Source organism: Drosophila persimilis, unplaced genomic scaffold, assembly GCF_003286085.1.
Source record: "Drosophila persimilis strain 14011-0111.01,24,50 unplaced genomic scaffold, DperRS2 tig00000631-arrow-arrow-pilon, whole genome shotgun sequence".
NCBI lineage: Eukaryota > Metazoa > Arthropoda > Insecta > Diptera > Drosophilidae > Drosophila > Drosophila persimilis.
Window position 1 is genome coordinate 1,132,764 of NW_020825327.1, and position 20,584 is coordinate 1,153,347.

Below are 20,584 nucleotides of genomic sequence, written 5' to 3' on the forward strand. Positions count from 1 at the left end.
CGGACCTGGCCATACTCAGCGAGCCGTACAAATCAGGTGACAACGAATCCTGGGCGACCGACAGAACAGGGAAGGCATCCCTGTGGGCATGTGGATGCGATCCCTGCAAACTCAGCAATGTGCTGGCAGGAGACGGATTTGGGCGCGCGAGAGCTGGCAACCTATGGGTATACAGCTGCTACCTAGCGCCCAGTCTACCCCTCGAATCCTTCGCCCGAATCATTGAGGATCTAGCTGAAGACGCACGAAACCGCGGGTCCTAATCGCCGGGGACTTCAACGCGTGGGCACACGAGTGGGGCTGTCAAGTCACCAACGCAAGAGGCCGAATCCTGCTAGAAACTTTAGCATCGCTAGACCTAGCGCTGCTGAACGAGGGCTCCCAGCAAACCTTCTGCAGGGGTAGCGCTGGGTCAATCATTGACCTAACGTTCGCGAGCCCTTCGCAGCTGCGCAATGCAAGGTGGCGAATAGGAGACGTTTACACCGGAAGCGACCACGAAGCCATAGTATGCACCATTGGCGAACACCCCAGACCCAGCAGATCAAGCGCGAGGAGCAAAGCCTACATCGACATGGACACGATCAACACCAGCGCTCTGGCTAGAAGCCTCGAGACGTGGGAGGCCCTCGGGGACACAAATGCCAACGAATCGGCCAACCAGCTCGCCTTGCGAATGGAGGAGTCCTGTGACAGGAGCATGAGACAGCGGAAGCCATTCATGCGGCACCACGAGCCAATCGTGTGGTGGAACGTCGACATCGACAGGCTCCGGACAACGTGTCTAAGGGCCAGATGAGCTATGCAGAGAGCGCGACGCACGACTCGGTTCGTCACATCGCATGAGGAGTATAGGACCGCCAGGAAGGCACTGAAGCATGCAATTCGGAGCAGCAAGCGGGAATGCTTTCTCCACCTCTGCGACACAGCGGAACAAGACCCCTGGGGCAGGGCTTACAACATCGTTATGAAGCGGCTAAGTGCCGGGAGCAAGGTGCCAACGGACCCCAGCACCCTCGAGGACATAGTACACACCCTGTTCCCCAGCGAGCAACAGAGGCGTCCAGGCCCCTTAGAAAGCGACGCACCGATCACGGGCATCGAAATGATCACGGAAGCGGAGATCCTGGAAGCCGGTAGGAGCCTGCCCAGCAAAAAAGCCCCAGGCCCGGATGCAATCCCAAATAGGGTTTTAAAACTGGCATTGGCACTACAGCCATCCGCCTTCGCCGAGGTCTTCAATAAGTGTCTGCTAGAAGGTACCTTCCCCTATAGGTGGAAGATTCAAAAGCTACTGCTCCTCAACAAGCCAGGGAAACCACCAGGCGAGCCTTCCTCGTACAGACCAATTTGTCTCCTGGACAACGCGGGGAAGGTATGCGAAAAGCTCATTGCACGTAGGCTCAGCCGTGCCATTGAAGGTGCCGGCGGCTTGTCGCCCAACCAGTATGGCTTCCGGAAAGGCAGATCAACCCTGGATGCCATTGGCATAGTCACAAACATAGCGGAGAATGCAATAAGGGGGACCCGCTGGAGAGCGGGCCAAAAGCAGTACTGCTTGCTGGTTACCCTGGATATAAAAAACGCTTTCAACTCTGCGGACTGGGGTAAAACGATGGAAGCCCTACGGAGGCTACGGATCCCGGAATACCTCCTGAGAATAGTGGACAGCTACCTCAGTGAGAGGGTACTGCTGTACGAGACGAGCGAAGGGATAAGATCATATAGAGTGACTGCTGGAGTCCCGCAGGGGTCGGTGCTGGGGCCGCTCCTGTGGAATACGATGTATGATGGAGTTCTGCGACTGAACCTTCCCGTGGGCACGACGGTCGTCGGGTTTGCCGATGACGTCGCCATCGTAGTGGTAGCCAAGGACCTTGCAGCAGTTGAAGCAGCTGCAAACGGGGCAATCCGTGCCGTGGACTGGCGGCCCACAAGACCGAGGCTGTTCTGATTAGCAGCAGGAAGAAGGTGGAGACGGCCCGAGTGTCGGTCGGCGGACACGACATTACATCGCAAAGGGCGCTTAAATACCTAGGAGTTATGCTGGACACTAGGCTTTTATTTAGTACGCCAGCACTCTCGCGAATCCTGCTCAACACCAGGGGGCCAAAGCAAGCAAGGAGGAAGCTGATCACCAGCGTCGTCACCTCTCAGCTCCTGTATGCTGCCGCAGTGTGGTCCAAAGCGACAAAGGTGCCGAGCTATATGCGAGGAGTCGAAGCAACGCACCGCTTATGTGCCATCAGGATCGCCTGCGCGTTTAGAACCATATCTGACGACGCAGCACTGGTCATCGCGGGACTAGTCCCAATAGCAGAGCAAGCGAGGGAAAGGGCCGACACCCACAATCCTCCCACCGGAGTCGAGAGAGAATCACCCAGGCGCGAGACCGTCAGGAGGTGGCAGATGAAGTGGGATTCCTAGACTAAAGGACGCTAGACCCACCAGCTGATTCCGGATATCAAGCTGTGGTTGGAGAGGAAGCACGGACAGGTGGACTTCCACCTCACTCAGATGCTGAGCGGCCACGGATGCTTCAGATCGTACCTGAAGCGGTTTGGACACGAAACGGAGGACTGGTGTTCATCATGTGGTCGAGGTATCGTGGAGGACGCTCACCACGTCTTCTTTGAATGCCACCGTTTCGAGTACGAGAGGCGCCAGCTAGAGGATGAGCTAGCCACCAGCATTAGCGTCGGAGGGATCGTGCCGCTCATGGTAGCGAATCCCAAGGCGTGGGATGCCACCACTAGGTTCGCCGCCACTATAATGCGGGAACTACGGAGAGCGGAGAGGGAAAGGAAAGTGTCGGAGGAGTAAGGAGGAACGGCTGTGCGAAGCAATGCTTTGCGGCCGTACCGCATAGCTACGCCCCATTACCCCACCAACAAACCACAGTCCCAGACCCTCACAACTAGTTGCTAACCTTATATAAGAACTAGTATTAAAGCATAATAAAAGTAATAGAATACAAAAAAATCATCAGCATACATTAGTGTAGTAGAGTATGTTATAACTTGAGGAAGGTCATTCACAAATAAAATAAACAGAAGCGGGCCCAGATGACTTCCCTGTGGCACACCTGAAGTAACATTAACAGTATTTGATAACACGATAGAAAACAAAACACGTTGAGTACGGTTAGAGAGATAGGACAAAATCCAATCTAGAAGATTCATTGGGAACCCTACTAAAGAGAGCTTGTGAATAAGCAGAGCAGAATGGAATACCTTGCTGAAGTCCGTAAAAACTACATCCATCTGTAAACCAATTTGAAAACTACGGTGGATTAGGTTTGAATGATGTTGAATGATGTCTGAAAAAACCGTGTTGCGACGGAGATATCAAGATGCAACAAAGATGTTGCAGTTTTCGGGCGACCAGGAACTCAAGAAGCTTCGGGATGGCGGAAAGCTTTGCGATACCACGATAGTTTTCAATATTTGATTCAAGATCAAAGACCTTTTTTGTGAAGCGGAATGATTTAGGACTCATTCCAAATAACTGGGAGGCAAGACTGTTCCAAAGAGAGGTTGAAGAGAAAGGTCAAGGGTTTGCAAAGGGACTAGGCACAGTGTTTTAAAATGCAACTTGGTACCTTATCTGGACGATATGTCCATAAATGACAAACCTTCAGAATAACGCTTTCCTCGAAATTGGACAGAAAAATGCTGTTAGCATGTACGGATACGGAGGGGATGCATTGCAAATATGAGACGAGTAAGTTGTTTGGAAAAAGGTAGCGAATAAATTTGCAATACCAGCAACAAAAGCTTCTGCTTTGTTCTGGTAATGAAGGGATGGAGGAAAAGCGTTTGACTTACGCTTAAAGTTAACGAACGAAAAAAATTTTTTAGGATCACTTCGAATGTTACTACTACATTGTGAAAGGTAATGATTATAACACTGCCTAAGCTAAGGCCGACGTGAAGCCCGACTTCTGGTACTTTTTATAGAGCCTGGATTTATTGTTTTTTCAGTGTGAAAAATACTTGGAGAACCAGGGAGGCTTGGACAATACGGGTACAGTGATATCTGGAACAAATGTATTAAAGGCGGAGTAAATAGAGCTATAAAACGAATTAACAGTTGCATCTACGTAAGAAGGAGTGGGCCAGCTGGCCTATTGAGGGGGCAGCGGGGATAAGCAACAGCAGTAATAACAGCAGCAGAGGAACAGCTGATGAAGCGACGAAGCGAGACGGAAAAGCAAAAATTCGGTGCAAAAAAACTGCGCATTTGACTCTCGGAAGCCGCAAGCAGAGGAAGCGAGACAGCGAGTGGGTGAAAAGAAGAACCGAGAAAAAAGGGTTGTTTCAAGCCGGCTGCCCACAAGAGTATTGCGCAGTAGAATTATAATGGAAAATACAAGTGGACCACCAGCCGGGAATATGCAGCAAAACGAAGGCCCAAGTGGATCAGAAGAAAACAGGATCAATCGCCAGCAAAACGCGAACGAGAAAGCGATGAGGTCAACACTCCTAGAAGAAAACACACAGACGCTCCAACAGCTGGTTCAACTGCTGTCGATGAAAATAAATGCTGATGAAATAGACAAGAAAAATGATGCAAAGCTGGTAGTGGAAAATGTTGCCAAAATTATTCCAGAATTCAACGGAGAAAATATGTCGGTACAGCAGTGGTTTATTAACTTCGAGCTAAACGCTGAAGCATACGGACTAAATGACAAACAAAAATACGTGCAAGCCCGAGCAAAAATGGCAGGTACAGCCGCTCTTTTTCTCAAGTCCACAGCAGTGTATGAGTACGGCCAATTGCGTCACCAACTTTTACAGGAGTTTGAGTGTGAGCGTTTATGCAGTGCGCAAATTCACAATCAATTGTCTATGCGAGTGAAGATTGCCGGCGAAAGTTTTCACGAATATATACTACAGATGAAACGCATTGCTGCACGTGGGACAACAGACACGGAGTCGGTGATTCGATACATTGTCGACGGACTGAATTTAAAAACGGATTATAAGTACACCTTGTATGGATGCAGCTCATACAAGCAGCTGCGAGAGAAGTACGAAATCTACGAAAGAACGCTCGCGGTTGATGGGGGTTTTGCCCCGAAACAAAAAGACTCACAGCCGTTCGGAAAGAAGTCCAATTTCACCAAATATGAAAGGAAGCAACACTGCTACAATTGTGGATCCCTGGAACATCTACGCAAGGATTGCCGAGCTGCATTAAAGTGTTTCCGCTGCAATCAGACTGGACACATGTCTAAGGATTGCCCGAGTGCTGCTGCCGTAAACGTTGCATACGAGGAAAAACGCCTGAAGTCTCTTAAAATTAACGACGTGCAAGTCAAGGGGCTCATAGACACCGGTGCAGATGTTTCCCTATTAAAGATGTCAGTGTTCGGCAAAATGAGTGGTATCCATCTGCAAGCCAGTTCGTCAACTTTGAGGGGACTTGGAAACAACATCACACGCTCCGCTGGGCAGTTTACGGCAGAAGTGGAGATCGACGGAATGCGACTGGCACACAAATTCCTTGTGGTGGCCGATCATGCCGTCGGATGCGAATTGTTGCTTGGACACGACTTTTTATCCAAGTTCACAATGACATCAACGCAAGGAGGATATAAGTTTTCTACCCTGCCGGGGGAGGAAACTGAGGACACCAAACAGATAAGTATTTACAACGTGGTCGAAGAAAATACTGACATAAATATTCCATCGCAGTTCAGAGATGCCGTCCAATCAATGATTCAGGACTTTACTGAAAAGAAGCAGACTGCAGTGTGCCCGATCATGCTGAAGATCGTACCGGACAAGAAAATAGCGCCGTTTCGACATTCGCCAAGTCGAGTGGCCATCAGCGAAGCCGACGTTGTCAAGCAGCAGATCGATGAATGGGCCAACGCTGGGATAATACGACGCTCATCATCAAATTTCGCCAGTCGGACTGTAATTGTCAAGAAAAAGGATGGGAGCAGCCGGGTCTGCGTGGACTATCGTCAGTTGAACAAGATGGTCTTGAAAGATGGCTTTCCCGTTCCAATCGTTGAAGAGGTGCTGGAAAAACTGGAAAATGCTAAGGTGTTCACCATCATGGACTTAGAAAATGTGTTTTTCCACGTTCCTGTGGAAGAAAGCAGCAAAAAATATACGGCGTTCATAACGAAGGAAGGCCTCTTTGAGTTCAACCGTGCGCCTTTCGGTTTTTGCAATTCGCCAGCAGTTTTCATCCGTTTTATAAGTTTTGTATTTCAAAACCTTATAAATGAAAACATTCTTGACCTGTACATGGACGATATCGTTATACACGCTGAAACCGCCGACGAATGCCTGGGAAAGCTGAAGAAGGTTTTTGATGCTGCAGCTGAATACGGGCTGAAGATGAAGTGGAAGAAGTGCCGATTTCTGCAGTCGACCATTACATTTTTGGGCCACCAAGTTGGAGGAGGTGAAATCAAGCCTGGATTGGAGAAAACCAAAGCCGTCAGCAAGTTCCCGATGCCGAAAAACATAAAGGCTGTGCAGTCGTTTTTAGGATTAACTGGGTTTTTCCGTAAATTCATAAGAAACTATTCGCTAATCGCCAAACCACTGACCAATCAGCTGCGAAAAGATGTCTCATTTAAAATGAGTCTGGAGGAGCAGCAGGCGTTCGCTACATTAAAGGAAGCATTGGTGAAAGAGCCGGTCTTGAAACTTTATCGCAGGAATGCAAAAACTGAGATACACACTGATGCGTCAAAGGATGGGTTTGCAGCGGCGTTGTTACAATGGCACGAAGGACAATTGCATCCGATCTTATTCTGGAGTAAGAAAACCTCGGAGTCTGAAGCACGACAGCATAGCTATATACAGGAAGCCAAAGCAATTTTCCTAGCATGCAAAAAATTTCGTCAGTACATACTTGGAACCAACTTTAAGCTCGTAACGGATTGCGCTGCTTTCAAGCAAACGTTAAGCAAGAAGGACGTTCCGCGGGAGGTAGCCCAATGGGTCCTGTACTTGCAGGACTACGACTTTGAAGTGGAACACAGACCAGGAGAACGGCTGAAGCATGTGGATTGCCTGAGTAGGTACCCAATTGATGTCATGATGGTATCTTCGGAAGTCACAGCTAGAATTAAGAAAGCCCAGCAGGAGGATACGATGATCAAAGCAGTTTCCGAAATTTTGAAAAGTAAACCATATGACAACTTTAAGTTGAAAGCTGGTCTCGTATACAAAGTGGTGCAAGGCACGGACTTGCTGGCAATACCGAAGTCATTAGAAAAAGAAATAATAACCGACGCTCACAACGCAGGACACTTTGCCGCTCAAAAAACAATGCATACCGTACAGCAGAGCTATTGGATTCCACATCTGGAAGGAAAAGTAATGCAGATCATAGGAAACTGTATGAAATGTATAATCTACAACAAAAAGCTTGGCAAAAAAGAGGGATTTCTGCATCAAATTGACAAAGGATCACAGCCGCTGTATACTATACACGTGGATCACCTTGGGCCTATGGATGCCACTTCAAAGCAGTACAAGTACATCTTCGCAATGGTTGATAGCTTTAGTAAGTTCGTATGGATGTATCCCACAAAAACAACAGGAGCAGACGAAGTTCTCAAGAAGTTAAGGGAGTGGTCTGATGTATTTGGTAATCCGGCACGCATAGTAAGCGATCGTGGAGCAGCATTTACATCTTCAAGCTTTGAGGAGTTTGTCAAGGAAAAGAACATCGAACACATATGGAGCACCACAGGGGTACCAAGAGGAAACGGACAAATTGAACGCGTAAACCGATCTATTCTGAGCATCATTTCCAAATTGTCGTCGGAGGAACCTGGAAGATGGTATAAGTTCGTACCGTGAGTTCAGAGGGCTATTAACAGCACTGTTCACGTGTCTACAAAGCGTTGTCCATTTGAGCTGATGATCGGGGTAAAAATGCGTTGTGGACCGGATAGCGACATACTTCAGCTAATAGAAATAGAGATGGTTGATAATTTTGAAGACGAGAGGCAAAAGATGCGACAAGAGGCAAAAGAAAATATTCAGCAGGCCCAGGACAGATACAAGGAACGATTCGATAAAAAGCGGAAATGCGAATACGGATACAAGGTCGGAGATCTCGTAGCCATACGTAGAACACAATTTGTAACCGGAAGAAAGATGGCCAGCGAATTCCTAGGGCCATACGAAATAACCAACGTGAAACGAGGCGGACGCTATAATGTTCGGAAGGCAGCAGACGTCGAAGGACCAAGCAATACGACCACAAGCAATGATAACATGAAACTATGGAGCTTTTATGTAGAAAACGAGGACGCATGGTCATCAGGGACTGATGACTAATCAGGATGACCGAGTGTAAGAAGGAGTGGGCCAGCTGGCCTATTGAGGGGGCAGCGGGGATAAGCAACAGCAGTAATAACAGCAGCAGAGGAACAGCTGATGAGCAGCAACAGCAGTAGTAACAGCGGCAGCAACAGCAGTAGTAACAGCAGCAGATCACAGCGGACAGAGAAGAAGAGGAACCGAACGAAGCAGTGAAAAGGAGAGAACAGCAGCATACGGACGCGACTCAAGCAGCAGCAGAAAATCAGCAGAAATAAGCCGTAACATTAAGAACTTTTGTAAGCACACATACCAGGCCACCGCGATAATAATACGAATAAACAATACTCTAAATAACATCTTACATCTATGTTCGGTAATGAATAAAGAAACGACCAATCAACACGCGAGAGATGTAGATCTAAATCGATAAAGTTTATTTTGCGAAAACACTTTATGTGGCAAAGCGCCATGGAACTGTCAGCACAACCAGATCGGGTACACTATCGACAAAGTTGGATGGTAAGGATCTTCAGGTAACGATATTGGGCTTGCTCTAGATACCGTAGAAAGAGAAGAATCGTTAACAAACATGGGGTCACGAAGTCTGTCCCTAATGTTTTTAACGGCATTAATTTGGACAAGGGAAATATCCGTTAGCCCATTGATAAAGTCATTGTGGCAATTGGGAAACAACAAGTTAGCGTCATCACAAGGCAGCCAAGAAAGAAATGGGAGTTTAAAGTCCCCCATGAAAATAATTTGATCATTGCAACCTAATGCAGATACGACAGTATTAATTGCTGAGAGGTGGTTTAAGTAAACCTCAGCATCAGACCTGGGAAGAATGTAGGAGCAGGTTAAATGGAAAAATGCCGAACCAACACGAACTTTGATTGCAACAAATTCAATTAACATGAATGTTATTGAATGGGAATAACTCAGATGAGAAATAAGATTTGACTGCAGTCAAAACCCCACCTGCTAAAGATGGGCGGTCCATTCTATAAATAGTGTAATTATCAATGAAAATTGATAATGCAATTGGTAATGCACTGTCGCTTGCCCTGCCCGGAGTAATGCCCGGGCAATGGTCCATCATCTTCCCGATCTAAAGTCGGGGGAACTGAACCAGGGCCATGGCTAGAGGTGCCTGGCGGCCAGGCATAAAACGCTAGGGGATGGTCCCCCCGAAAAATATTAACCTATGGACCTTCGGGCCAAACAAGGAGGCTGAAAAGGAGCGAACACGGGTTGGGATGTCAACCCAAACGCCGGTGGAAAGCGTGACTGTTACCACCGGCGGGCACGGGGAGGAGCAATCCTCTCTGCGTGTCGCCAGCGGTCACACCTCGGGCATGTCAAGGCGAATATCTCCCACGAAGAGAAGTCTAAGCTAGCCTGGGCTGAGCAACGGGCACAGGAGATACAGACACTCCGGCGAGCAAGCGGCAAAGCGGGCCCAAGGCGGCCACCCGCTAGCCGAAGGCAAGGAAGCCGAGACAGAAGGCCATGAGCGAAGTGTCCAAGAGACATCTCATTGTGGCCTTGATCGACCGCAACGACGAGAACGGGAGGATGACGGCGGCGCAGTGGAAGTTAGTCCAAGCGCAGCTCGTTGAATCACTGTTCACACGAATGGAGGAGGACCCCAGCGCTCCCATACCCACGTTCAATGGAGCGGGATGGCTGAACGGGGTCAAGATCCTCAAATGTAACGACGACCCAACGCGGCAGTGGCTGGTGCAGAAGGTGCCCCTACTGGAAGCTCTGTGGGAGGGGGCCAAGCTGGAGGTGGTAGACAGGGAGCTGATCCCGTCCATACCAAAGGAGAAGGTGCTCTTCCCCATTGCTGTCCAGGGGGAGCGAGCACTGAAACTGCTGCAAATGCAAAATCCGGACGTGCCAAAGGCTGACTGGAAGGTGCTGTATGCGAGTAGCCCACTACCCAACGAGGGGGGCCAGCATGTTATCCTCCAAATCAGGAAGGAGGCAGAGGATATCTTGTATCCCAAGTTCGGGAAGATGGCGTAGGGCGTAGGTAGCGTATACCTACGATTGAAAAAGTGCCATCCCGAGCACAAAGATGCGCACACCCTCCAGGCAGGCGAGGTTGAAAAGGCCCTAGGTCTGGAGACCATACTGGTGGCCGCCCAGGGTCTTGCGCTGGTCGACTCGGAGGAAGAGGAGGACGGTGACCTGACGATCATAGTCAACCCGTCGTGAGGTTGAGTTAGCCAGAAGAGCGTCGGCGGAGCTCCTCATTGCCATGGAGCACGGGCCCGCCGACATAGCTTTAGTCCAGGCGTGGATTGCGTCAGGCAACTCCGTGGCCGGGCTAAGGTCCTCAAATTACAAACTTCTCTACTCAACATCGGTAAGCAGGAACAGAACCACCGTACTCATACGGAAGGGAATCCATGCTCAACTTATGTCTCATTACAGTACGGACGACCTGACGGTAGTGATGCTGGAGAGCGAGGAAAAGCGCCTTATGGCAGCTTCCTGCTACATGGCACACGACAGGCCCGCTCCACCGGAAGATCTTTCCGTCTGGTGACGGAAGCCGGCTCCAGAAATCTCCAACTCCAATGTGTGGGGAAGCCCCGTCATCAACGATAGATGTGAGTCACTCCTAGACTTTATCTTATCCACTAACTTAGACCTAGCAAACGTGGGGGAGGAACACACCTTCGTAGGTCCCACCTCGTCAAAAGTGCTAGACCTAACTCTCGTCACGGAAAGAGTACTTTGGTATCTGACTGGATAGTCCTCGAAAGACCATCCTTCTCAGACCATCAGTACATTTAGTTCAAGTGCGAATTCGAACACTGTTCGAAGATAACAGTCTATAGAAACCCCCGGAACACAAACTGGATAAAGTTTAAAAAGACAGTTATTTCGAAGCTCGCGGAGGATATAAAGAAGTCCCTAGAGACCCTATTCAAGGATTTACTGGATGCCTACCACGTATCGTGCAAACCCTCAAGAACAAAGAAGAGGTCCAAGCCACGCTGGTGGATCCGAGATCTTTCTCTCCAAAGGAACAACCTCAAGCCAGCGAAGAGATCGTCAATAAGGAATACAAAATACTACTTAAGAGCTACATGAAAGAAATACGCAAGACACAATGAAACTCGTGGAGGAACTTCTGCTCCAATATCGAGAAAGTGCCCGAAACCGCTAGGCTCCGGAAGCTGCTTTCAAAACAGCCCACAGTATAGAGCCAACTAAAACTAGAAAACGGACAGTGGACAGAAGGCAGTAAAGAACCCCTAACAGCACTAATGGAGGCGCACTTCCCTGGATGCAACGAGGTCACTGACGCCAAGGAGCATCAGGACCTGGCAACCGAGAAACAGCACCCCCCAACAGGTCTGTTAACCACTAAAAGAATCCACTGGGCCATAGACTCCTTCGCGGCCATAAAAGCACCAGAACTGGACGGGATATTCCCAGCCATGATGCAGTTGACCAAGGAGGTGATCGACCCATTACTCTTCGCAAAATACTCAGCATGCCTAAGTACGGGCTATATCACTGTACAATGGAGAACCTCGAGAGTTGTCTTCCTCCGAAAGGCAGGAAAGTGCAGCCATGTGAGTCCCAAGGATTACAGACCGATAAGCCTTACCTCCTTTATACTAAAAACACTAGAAAGGTTGTTGGATTTACACATCAGGAATGAGGTATGGGGACTGATGTCAACAAACCAACACGCCTACTCCACCATCGAGAGCGCCCTTCACAATAAAAAGTATGCACTGGGGGCAGTAGTTGACACCTCCGGAGCATTCAACAACGTGGCCACAACCGCAATAACAAGTCGCCTAGAAGCGAATAACATCCAGCAAACATCCAGCAATCAACGTTTGGATCAAAAACCTCCTATGTTGTAGACGGGTGCAATCGGAGTGGGGCACCGCTTCCAGGGTTAAGACGGCACACAGAGGCACACCTCAGGGTGGAGTCCTGTCGCCACTACTGTGGAAAATGGTGGTCGACGAGATTTGAGAGGAAGGCCCCAAAGATAACAGCCTATGCAGATGACATAAGCATTCTTATTACGGGTGTATGTCCATCGACCCTCAGCTCCTTAATGGAACGTACACTCAGGGAGATACATGAGTGGCCGGAAGATGTAGGACTCAGTATCAACGCGGACAAGACGGACCTCACCCTCTTTACCAAGATGTACAAGGTACCGATATGGCCACTAATTACATGACCCCCCAAACTTTCCCCGACATCAAAACTATCTCATCTCTGGGACCCGAAGACTGGAAAAAGGGAAGGGACCAAGATAAGCACCTCAACATATATACGGTAGGCTCCAAGATGGACGGAGGAATAGGAGCGGGCTTATTCTGCCTGAGACCCTGAGATACTGAGAGACCCTGTCGTATAAGCTACCGGACCAATGCAGCATATTTCAGGCGGAAGTTTTCGCCATCCGGAAAGCAGCAGAGGTCGCTCATCTTATAGAGCGAGCACAAGACGCGGTCAATCTATTCGTCGACGGTCAAGCGGCGGTCCGTGGTCAGTTCCAGAAGTGTCTTGGCGAGCAGGGAGGCACTAGATACCCTAAGCACGACAAAGTCAGTGCGGATCTATTGGGTTCCCAGCCACCAAGGCATCGAAGGAAACGAGGCGGCGGACGTACTAGCTAAGGAAGGCGTCGGGCTGGAGAATAGGAGAACCGAGAACGTGCCTGTCTCCCTTAGAACGCTGCAAAGCGATCTAGAGAAGCAGGCTAGATCCCAAAGTGACAACAATGTTGTAAGATATTTCAGCAAAGGGCGGAGAATGTAGGAGCAAAAAAAAACAACCGGCTTAAGCAAGAGCTAGAAGCGAATCGAATGAGAATGCCAATTTTTTTTAGACTGCAGAATCTGAACCAGATCGTATGAAATTTTTTTCTTCATTCTGGTTATAATAATGATAACCAGAATGAAGAAAAAAATTTCATTTTCGCTCTTTCTATCCACACTCCTGAGATATCGAACCTGCATATCGAACAAGTGCATTTCAAAAGTTCGCCCCACCCTCTTCCGCCCCCACAAAGGACGAAAATCTGTGGCATCCACAGATCTCAGAGACAATAAAAACTAGAGCAACCAAAGTTGGTATCCACACTCCTGTTGCATCTCACTGTTACAGGTTTATTTCAAAATTTCGTACCAATCCCCCCCACCCCAAACAAACACAAAACTAATATGTATATCGCTAGAGTCTTCGATTACCGGGTATGAAAAAATCTCAATGAATTTCAAGAATATTTTTTTTTAATGTCAAGTCAAAGTTTTAAAATAACCCAGCACTGAGATATACTAATACACCAAAATATCAATCGGCAAATATGTAGTTATTCTTTAAAAACATTAAAATTGTTAGATATTACTTCTAAAAATAAAAAATTTAGACAAAGTTTTATAAGAAAAATAGTTTTTTTTTAAATTTAAAAATTATGTTCGATTTAAATTTAAATATAAAATTTGTATGTAGATCGAAAATGACAATTAAACGTTTTTTATCGATCCAAAAACATAAACAAATTTTATTTATACCGACAAATATGCACCGGAACAAAGTTTAACTTTAGCTCATAATTTTAAAGCTTCTAGACATCGTAGCACCATGTACTTGTGCCAGATTTCAAATTGGGCTTATTTCATGAAGATATCTTACACCCAAGTCTATTTCGTTCCGATGTTGTTCATTCAGCAAGCTGAAATCGCCAAAGTACCCACTATGCGGCGCTAGAATGCTTGGCGCGTTTTTGTAAACATATGTAAACATTTTTTTGTTCATCCTGCTCAAGAATAAAAATACATACATACATATGTACATAAAGGGTGCGCCATCTTTTAGTACGGTATGGAAACATCGAATAACTTTAAAAAAAAGACAACCGATTTTCAAAAGGCGGCCACTTAATTGATATTGTTTACCAAAAATTAGTCTAAATATATTGTAAAGAACCAAACCAAATAAAAATACCTCACTTATGAAAATCGGTTTTTTTTTTTTAAATGTTATTCGATGTTTCCATACCGTACTACAAGATGGCGCACCCTGTCCTTTTATCGTAAATTGTCTTTTCAGTGCTTCTTCTGAACAAGTAATAAAATGTAATAAAACTGAATTGCGTGAAAAATAAAGATGAAAATTCAGGATTTAATTTGTATTACAATTTTATTTCTATTGTTCTTTGTATTTTGTATTTTTATATTATACATAAGTTTAACTTGTTTGTTTTTGTTTGTGTTGCTTATACAAAAAACTTTTCTTTTATACATATGTATACAAAAGATGTTCTATTAATACACACTTTTTGTATGACTTAAACAATGACTATTGTATAGGTGAGGTTAAAAGCAATCACAAAATTTTTAATTAGGTTAAAAATATATTTTTAATTTATATGAAAACAATATCAATCATTCTAACAAAGTAACTACATACATATATGGCAAAGTAGTCCAGCTAGAATGACTGAGCTATGAAGAAACATTAAGTTTATGCAATGTTGATTTATTATCTTTCAAAAATAGTACAAATAAAATATATTTTAGCATGATTTTCATGCTTATGATATTTTAATTCAATCGTGATCTGATGTGGCAAACTTTTTATGGAACATATAAAGTAGCAGTTTTTAATTGGTTGGATTATTTTTAGAAATATTAAAAAACCAAGATATGGATATAAATAAAGAAAATATCTACTTTAAAGGATCGCATCTCTTTTATTTTGTCGTGTAAGATAATAATATAAACGTATAACAACGAAGATTATTTCTTGCCCACGATTCAGTTAATTAATTTAAAGTTAACCACTGCAAATTAAAGGATTACCGCTTTTCTAACCACTTTCTGGCAACGACAAGACAAGAGATATCAAGGATATCAGAGAAATTTTATTGGTTGGATCTTGGTTATTTCGTTTTTTAATAATTATCCGACCTCAAATATTTTGAAAGACTGGTAGATTGCATCAATGTATGTACATATGTATGTTATTGTGAGCAGTAAAAGTTTCATATCTTTGAAGTTGATACCACAGAGTTTTCAAAAATTTCAATGTCAAAGAATATTATCACCATATTTGGTTATTTTAGCCTTTATAGTCTCCGAGAGTCCGATAACAGAAGGTCGGAAGTCGAGTCTCGGAAACCAATAAAAGTGAGGAACAATTATTAAACTATTTTAATAAGTTATCGATTTGTTTTAAAGAACCACTGTTTTCATATTTTTTTAACTAGGTGGTGGTTTGTATGCAAAATAAGCGTAATACCCTTTAATTGTTTTCCTGTGAATTTACAAAAGTTTCCGTGTTTCATTGTTTACCAATTTTGTCATTTAAGGTATTCAAAGTATTTATCTTATATTAAAAATAAACTTCGCGCATAAATTTGTTCTTTACTATTTGTTTTTTTTTTTATAAAAAAAACGTTTTTGTTAGCTTTCTAATGCTGTTTGTACTTCAACATTTTTTACATTTTTTCCAAACAAAATTGTATTTAATTGCAAAAAAATTTAACATGGCAAGCATTCTGACATTAAGGTTCTGTAGATAAATATAAGAAATACCATCTTTGTATTTTACAAAAACCCGAATTTATTTATTTCACCTTTTTTAAAAACCAAAAACTATACCTGATGAGCGCTCAACTAGATTAAGTGTTTTATAAAGTTATACATAACACATTTACATAATTACATTTTAGATTAATTTGCAACTAATTTAATTTTCCGAATTTAAGATTAACAAAATAACTTATATAAATGAAGTTTTTTGTGTTTGTAAATACTCTTGTAAATACCATTAAAGTATTTAGTTTGCTCGCTGTTTTTCTCATGAGCTTGATAATTTATAATTTATTCATGAAATGGTAAGAATTATGAGTATAACCATTTACATACATATCATCAGTTAACTCATGAGTGTGGTATAATCAAGTTATGAAACGAAGACAGACATAAAATGAATAACAGTAGACAATAGAAGATGATTGCATATAATATGAAAATTCAAGAAGTAGTCGTCATTGTAAATGCACTAACTAAAAAATAAGTCTTTATTATTATTCACTTCAATTATGCATAACGAGATTTTTAAATATTAACCAAAGCGAAACTGAATGCTAACACTAAAAACATTTAAATTCAGGAAGCAGCTGGAAAGCCTTGATAGCAATGTATAATGCGATTAGCGTATGTTGTTTTTTAAACACATACAATAATTTATATTGTATTTAAATTGATGTTCTTGGTTGAAATTTTGCTGTGTTTACCACATGGCTATCTTTAACATGGCGTGCGTTTTGTTGTATGAGGAATATAAGAAGCCAAAAAAAAACTCATAGGCATTCGTTTTCTTTATCAGCAGTCATACAAATCTTATGTTTTCCATACCATCAACCTGACATATAGCACAAAACAAAGCGTTTACAAAACCTCATTCTCAATTCAAATATGCATTAATGTCAGGCTAAACAAAGGTAAGCAGCATGGTTAGATCATATGTAATTGGTGCTGCTCGCTCAGTGCGAAAGTCGACGCATCGCTAAGGATATGGAAAGGCACACCAGCCGCTGTTGTGCCAATTTCTAGGGACGGTAAATTAGAAGTTGCCGTTACCGCCGCTGGACTATTGCTTCCACTTGCGTTTTTATTGCCGCTCTTTAGTACGGTATCTAAAGGTGTATTTTGAGACAGGTGATGAGCTGTGCCAGAATTTGGAGTCAAAAGCGTACCTGCATTCGCTGTTGTAAATAAATTTCCCGCATGAGAGGCTCCACGTCCGCGTTTTCGCTTCGGAAGAATGCCTTTTCGTGCCATATAGAAACGAATGGTTGAGACAGGTATATTGAACATATTGCTGACTGTTTGGAATGTCTCGCCCTTTGAAACGCATTTAGCCGCTTGTGCTAAAGAGGCCTCCGAACGTCGAACACGCTTATATGAGGTGTAACTATCGATTGAGCTATGCATGAGGCCTACCGATATGTTGCCAGGAGTATCTGCGTCGAAAATTTGGGGAAGGCCACTCCCACTGCTTGCAATACGGGCTACGCTGCTTTCATTGTCATCATCGTGAGCAGCTACATAGTTGTGATCGTCTTCGATGGTGGAGTCCAAATTATGTGGCTGATGCTTTCGGTGCTGCTGGGACCTATAAAATAAAATATGTAAATTTGAATGAAATTTGTTTTCATAAAAAAATTGTATTTAGGTGTAATGTCTATTGTACATATATAAGTTAACCACCGACACTGGGCGTGTGCTGACCTAGCATATCAGCGAGGTCCACGACCAGAGTCACAGGTTTGGCGGATGCAGCTGCAGTAATTCAACACCACCCACAAGGCGAAAGTCAGCGGTTCCCACGGGTGCCGAACAGCTGCCAGCGACGTTGAAGTTCTTGGAAGGGCGGCGACCGCTCTGCAGTGACGGCAGCGCCGCGGCAGCACTGTCCGCGAAGCCGGCTGCAATCATAGCTTTTAATTTCATTAATAATTAGTCTTAAGTATCGCTCGCCTTGATCAATTAATTCTCATTCATAATATTCGGTCAGCTACCGCTACCGAGTTCAATAACTATCATAACTCCAATGTTTGATACCACTCAGCTAGCTAACGCTTCTGAGGAATTGTTAACTTAACATAATCAATAAAAATACCTAATAACAGCATACTCGTTGTGTTCTGGTGTAATTTAATAATTTATACATATATGTACATAAATAAATTAATCCGATCACACGAATTCTTTATTTATGAACTACGTGCGTCGACACTATGGATACACATCCCACATATAAGGGATCTTCCAAAGATGCGATATCTGTCGGCAGCATCCGGGACAAGAAGGTGGCGACACGAACCGGCAAAGGGGATGCGTAATGGTCCAACAAATATCTCCTCTCCAGACGCCAACCTGATGACAATTATAATGCCTCAAAGCAATCGTACATCAAGCAAAAGGAGTATAGCGTGAGGCTTGCTACATCGCCACTGGAAATGGCGAAAAAGTCCCGGGAATGGCTCCATAAAACGGTAATCAAATCTATTTATGTTGCGTGACCTTCCATCCATGGCCACAATTATTAGTTATAGATGGAATTATGAATTATGAAGTCTAGTGTAAGTTAGGCTAGGGCAAAGCGGGAGCGCAATAAAAGCTCGCTCTCTCGCTCTTGGCGAATTCGCCCCGCTTTGCCACCGTAGGATAGCTAGAATAAGAGATTTGAATTGTGAAGAAAATATAGTTGTTCGCCAACCTTGAAATAGATCGAGCGTATCAAGTTTTTCGCCCCGCCAAATAAATAATTTAAATTACAGCCACCCAAAGTTTTCGGTAACTGATTAGAAAAACTCTTCTAATTTTTCATGGCGCCCCCGGGTGGACTGTAAAGTGAATTATAGGCAACAAAAAACAAGTGACAGTGACACAAGAAATTGCAGTATACATATGCAAACATATTCGTTGCCCGCGTCGTGTGTGTGTGCAATCGGCAATCAATTTTTGTAAAATATCATCGCGTCGGTCGCGCCAACAATAATTTTTGTGCAATTCTGCTACCGCCGAGGGATGCCCTGCGAAAAAGACAGGAAAGTAGCAGTTGGATTCAAAAATCCAAAAGAGGAATCAGAGGTATTTGTGCAGAAAATAGAAGGCTGAGCAAAAGACATTCAGATCTCTCTTTGAGGTGTCTTGTGCTGAAAACATTGCACATCGCCTTCAATTCTAGGCACAGACGTATGATACATATATAGTAGAGCTTGATTGCATGCATTTTGTTAGTAATTGCATAAATATAACTAAAAACATAAATACATACATACATATCGACACAAACAGACATACATATGTGAACCGCTATTTGGACGCAACAGTTATATGTACATACATACATACATCTTTCGTTTACTGCAATCACTGTCGCCCCTCCCCCCCCTCCCCCCCCCCCCCCCCCCCACCATTTTATTTTGTTCTACATTTCTCGTCGTTAGAACCTCTCAAAGTTTGTTCGTTCGTTCACCCAAGCCACGGCGTATAGAAAATATCCACACATACATACAAGCAGCAGCACCGGTGCATTATTTCGTTTTCGCTTTCGCTTCTCCACTGCTGCTTGCGTTGTATTTGTTGGGAGAATTTTCGTTGCCGCTCTTGAGCTTAACGGTGCGCCAAGTGACACGCTACCCTACATCCAACGGGTATATTGTTTTCGGCTGTTACTTGCCAAGTGACGCGCTACCCTGCATCCAACGGGTATATTGTTTTCGGCTGTTACTTGCCAAGTGACGCGCTACCCTGTATCTAACGGGTATATTGTTTTCGGCTGTTACTTGCAACAACTCTTTCCCTTGATACCTCGTGCCTCGACATTCAATTAAAATTCGTTTTCGATTATCGTTCTCGTTCAAAAATTTAAAATTTAAAAAAAAAAAAAAAATAAATAAAAATAATAATAATAAATAAATAAATAAAAACACAACCATTATGGCAGAAAAAAGTAAACCCACTCTTGAAGACTTAAAGATTAAGCTCAAAAGTAGAGTAAAAAGCATTCGCCGCTTAGAGGATCGATTAGATCAAGGGTCGATTCCTTTGCAATTACCGGAATTACAATGTAGATTAGATTGTTTGAATGCTTCAATTGAAAAGGCTAACCATTTGCAGGAGCAAATCGAGGATATAACAGGTGATGATGCATATGCAGCCGAGTTGGAAGAGCTGATAATTGTCACCAAAGGAAAGATAATGTCGCTTATCGCCGCCTTTGATGCAGCAAGCGAGACGAAGCCAGTGTCTTCTTCAGCCCCAACTCATGCTAGACTTCCGAAATTGGCATTACCCAAATTTAGTGGTAAACACTCGGAATTGAAAAATTTCATTAGCCTTTTTGAAAGACTAGTCCATAGCGACAACAGCATACCGGTGATCGAAAAATTTAATCATTTGATTTCGTGCCTCTCTGATGAAGCATTAGGAACAATAAAGGCGTTCCAAGTCACCGAGGCAAATTATGAAAAGGCCATGGCTGGCCTAAAACGAGTGTATGACAACGATTATTTGATTTTCACGAATAATATTTCCACATTGTTCAATCTGCCGAGAATGTCGCATCAATCTGCATCATCTCTAAGAACTCTAATCGATACTGTTTCGTCGATTTACGGATCGTTACTGTCGATCGGAGATGATACAACAATTTCGAATGCAATGCTCATTCATCTCGTTTTAAACAGAGTCGACCCAGTGACGAAACAAAAG

General features: G+C 44.2%; 2 protein-coding genes across 2 annotated transcripts in view; both read right to left on the minus strand.

Annotated features, from left to right (window-relative positions):
* Positions 1–16,234: 16,234 nt before the first annotated feature.
* On the minus strand, positions 16,235–17,206 carry LOC6604475. The gene is made up of 2 exons (XM_026990945.1): positions 17,059–17,206; positions 16,235–16,998 (listed from the first exon to the last, which is right to left on the minus strand). Exons 1-2 carry the CDS (start codon positions 17,177–17,179, stop codon positions 16,817–16,819), a joined length of 303 nt encoding a protein of 100 aa, XP_026846746.1. The 5' UTR covers positions 17,180–17,206; the 3' UTR covers positions 16,235–16,816.
* Positions 17,201–20,584, minus strand: part of LOC6604248 (protein tramtrack, beta isoform) — a gene marked incomplete at its 3' end in the record, with an annotated part of 92,033 nt that continues 88,649 nt past the window's right edge. The window contains exon 3 of the mRNA XM_026990944.1: positions 17,201–17,477. Within this exon, the coding sequence (XP_026846745.1) occupies positions 17,201–17,477 (277 nt within the window). The remainder of the gene's footprint in view (positions 17,478–20,584) is intronic.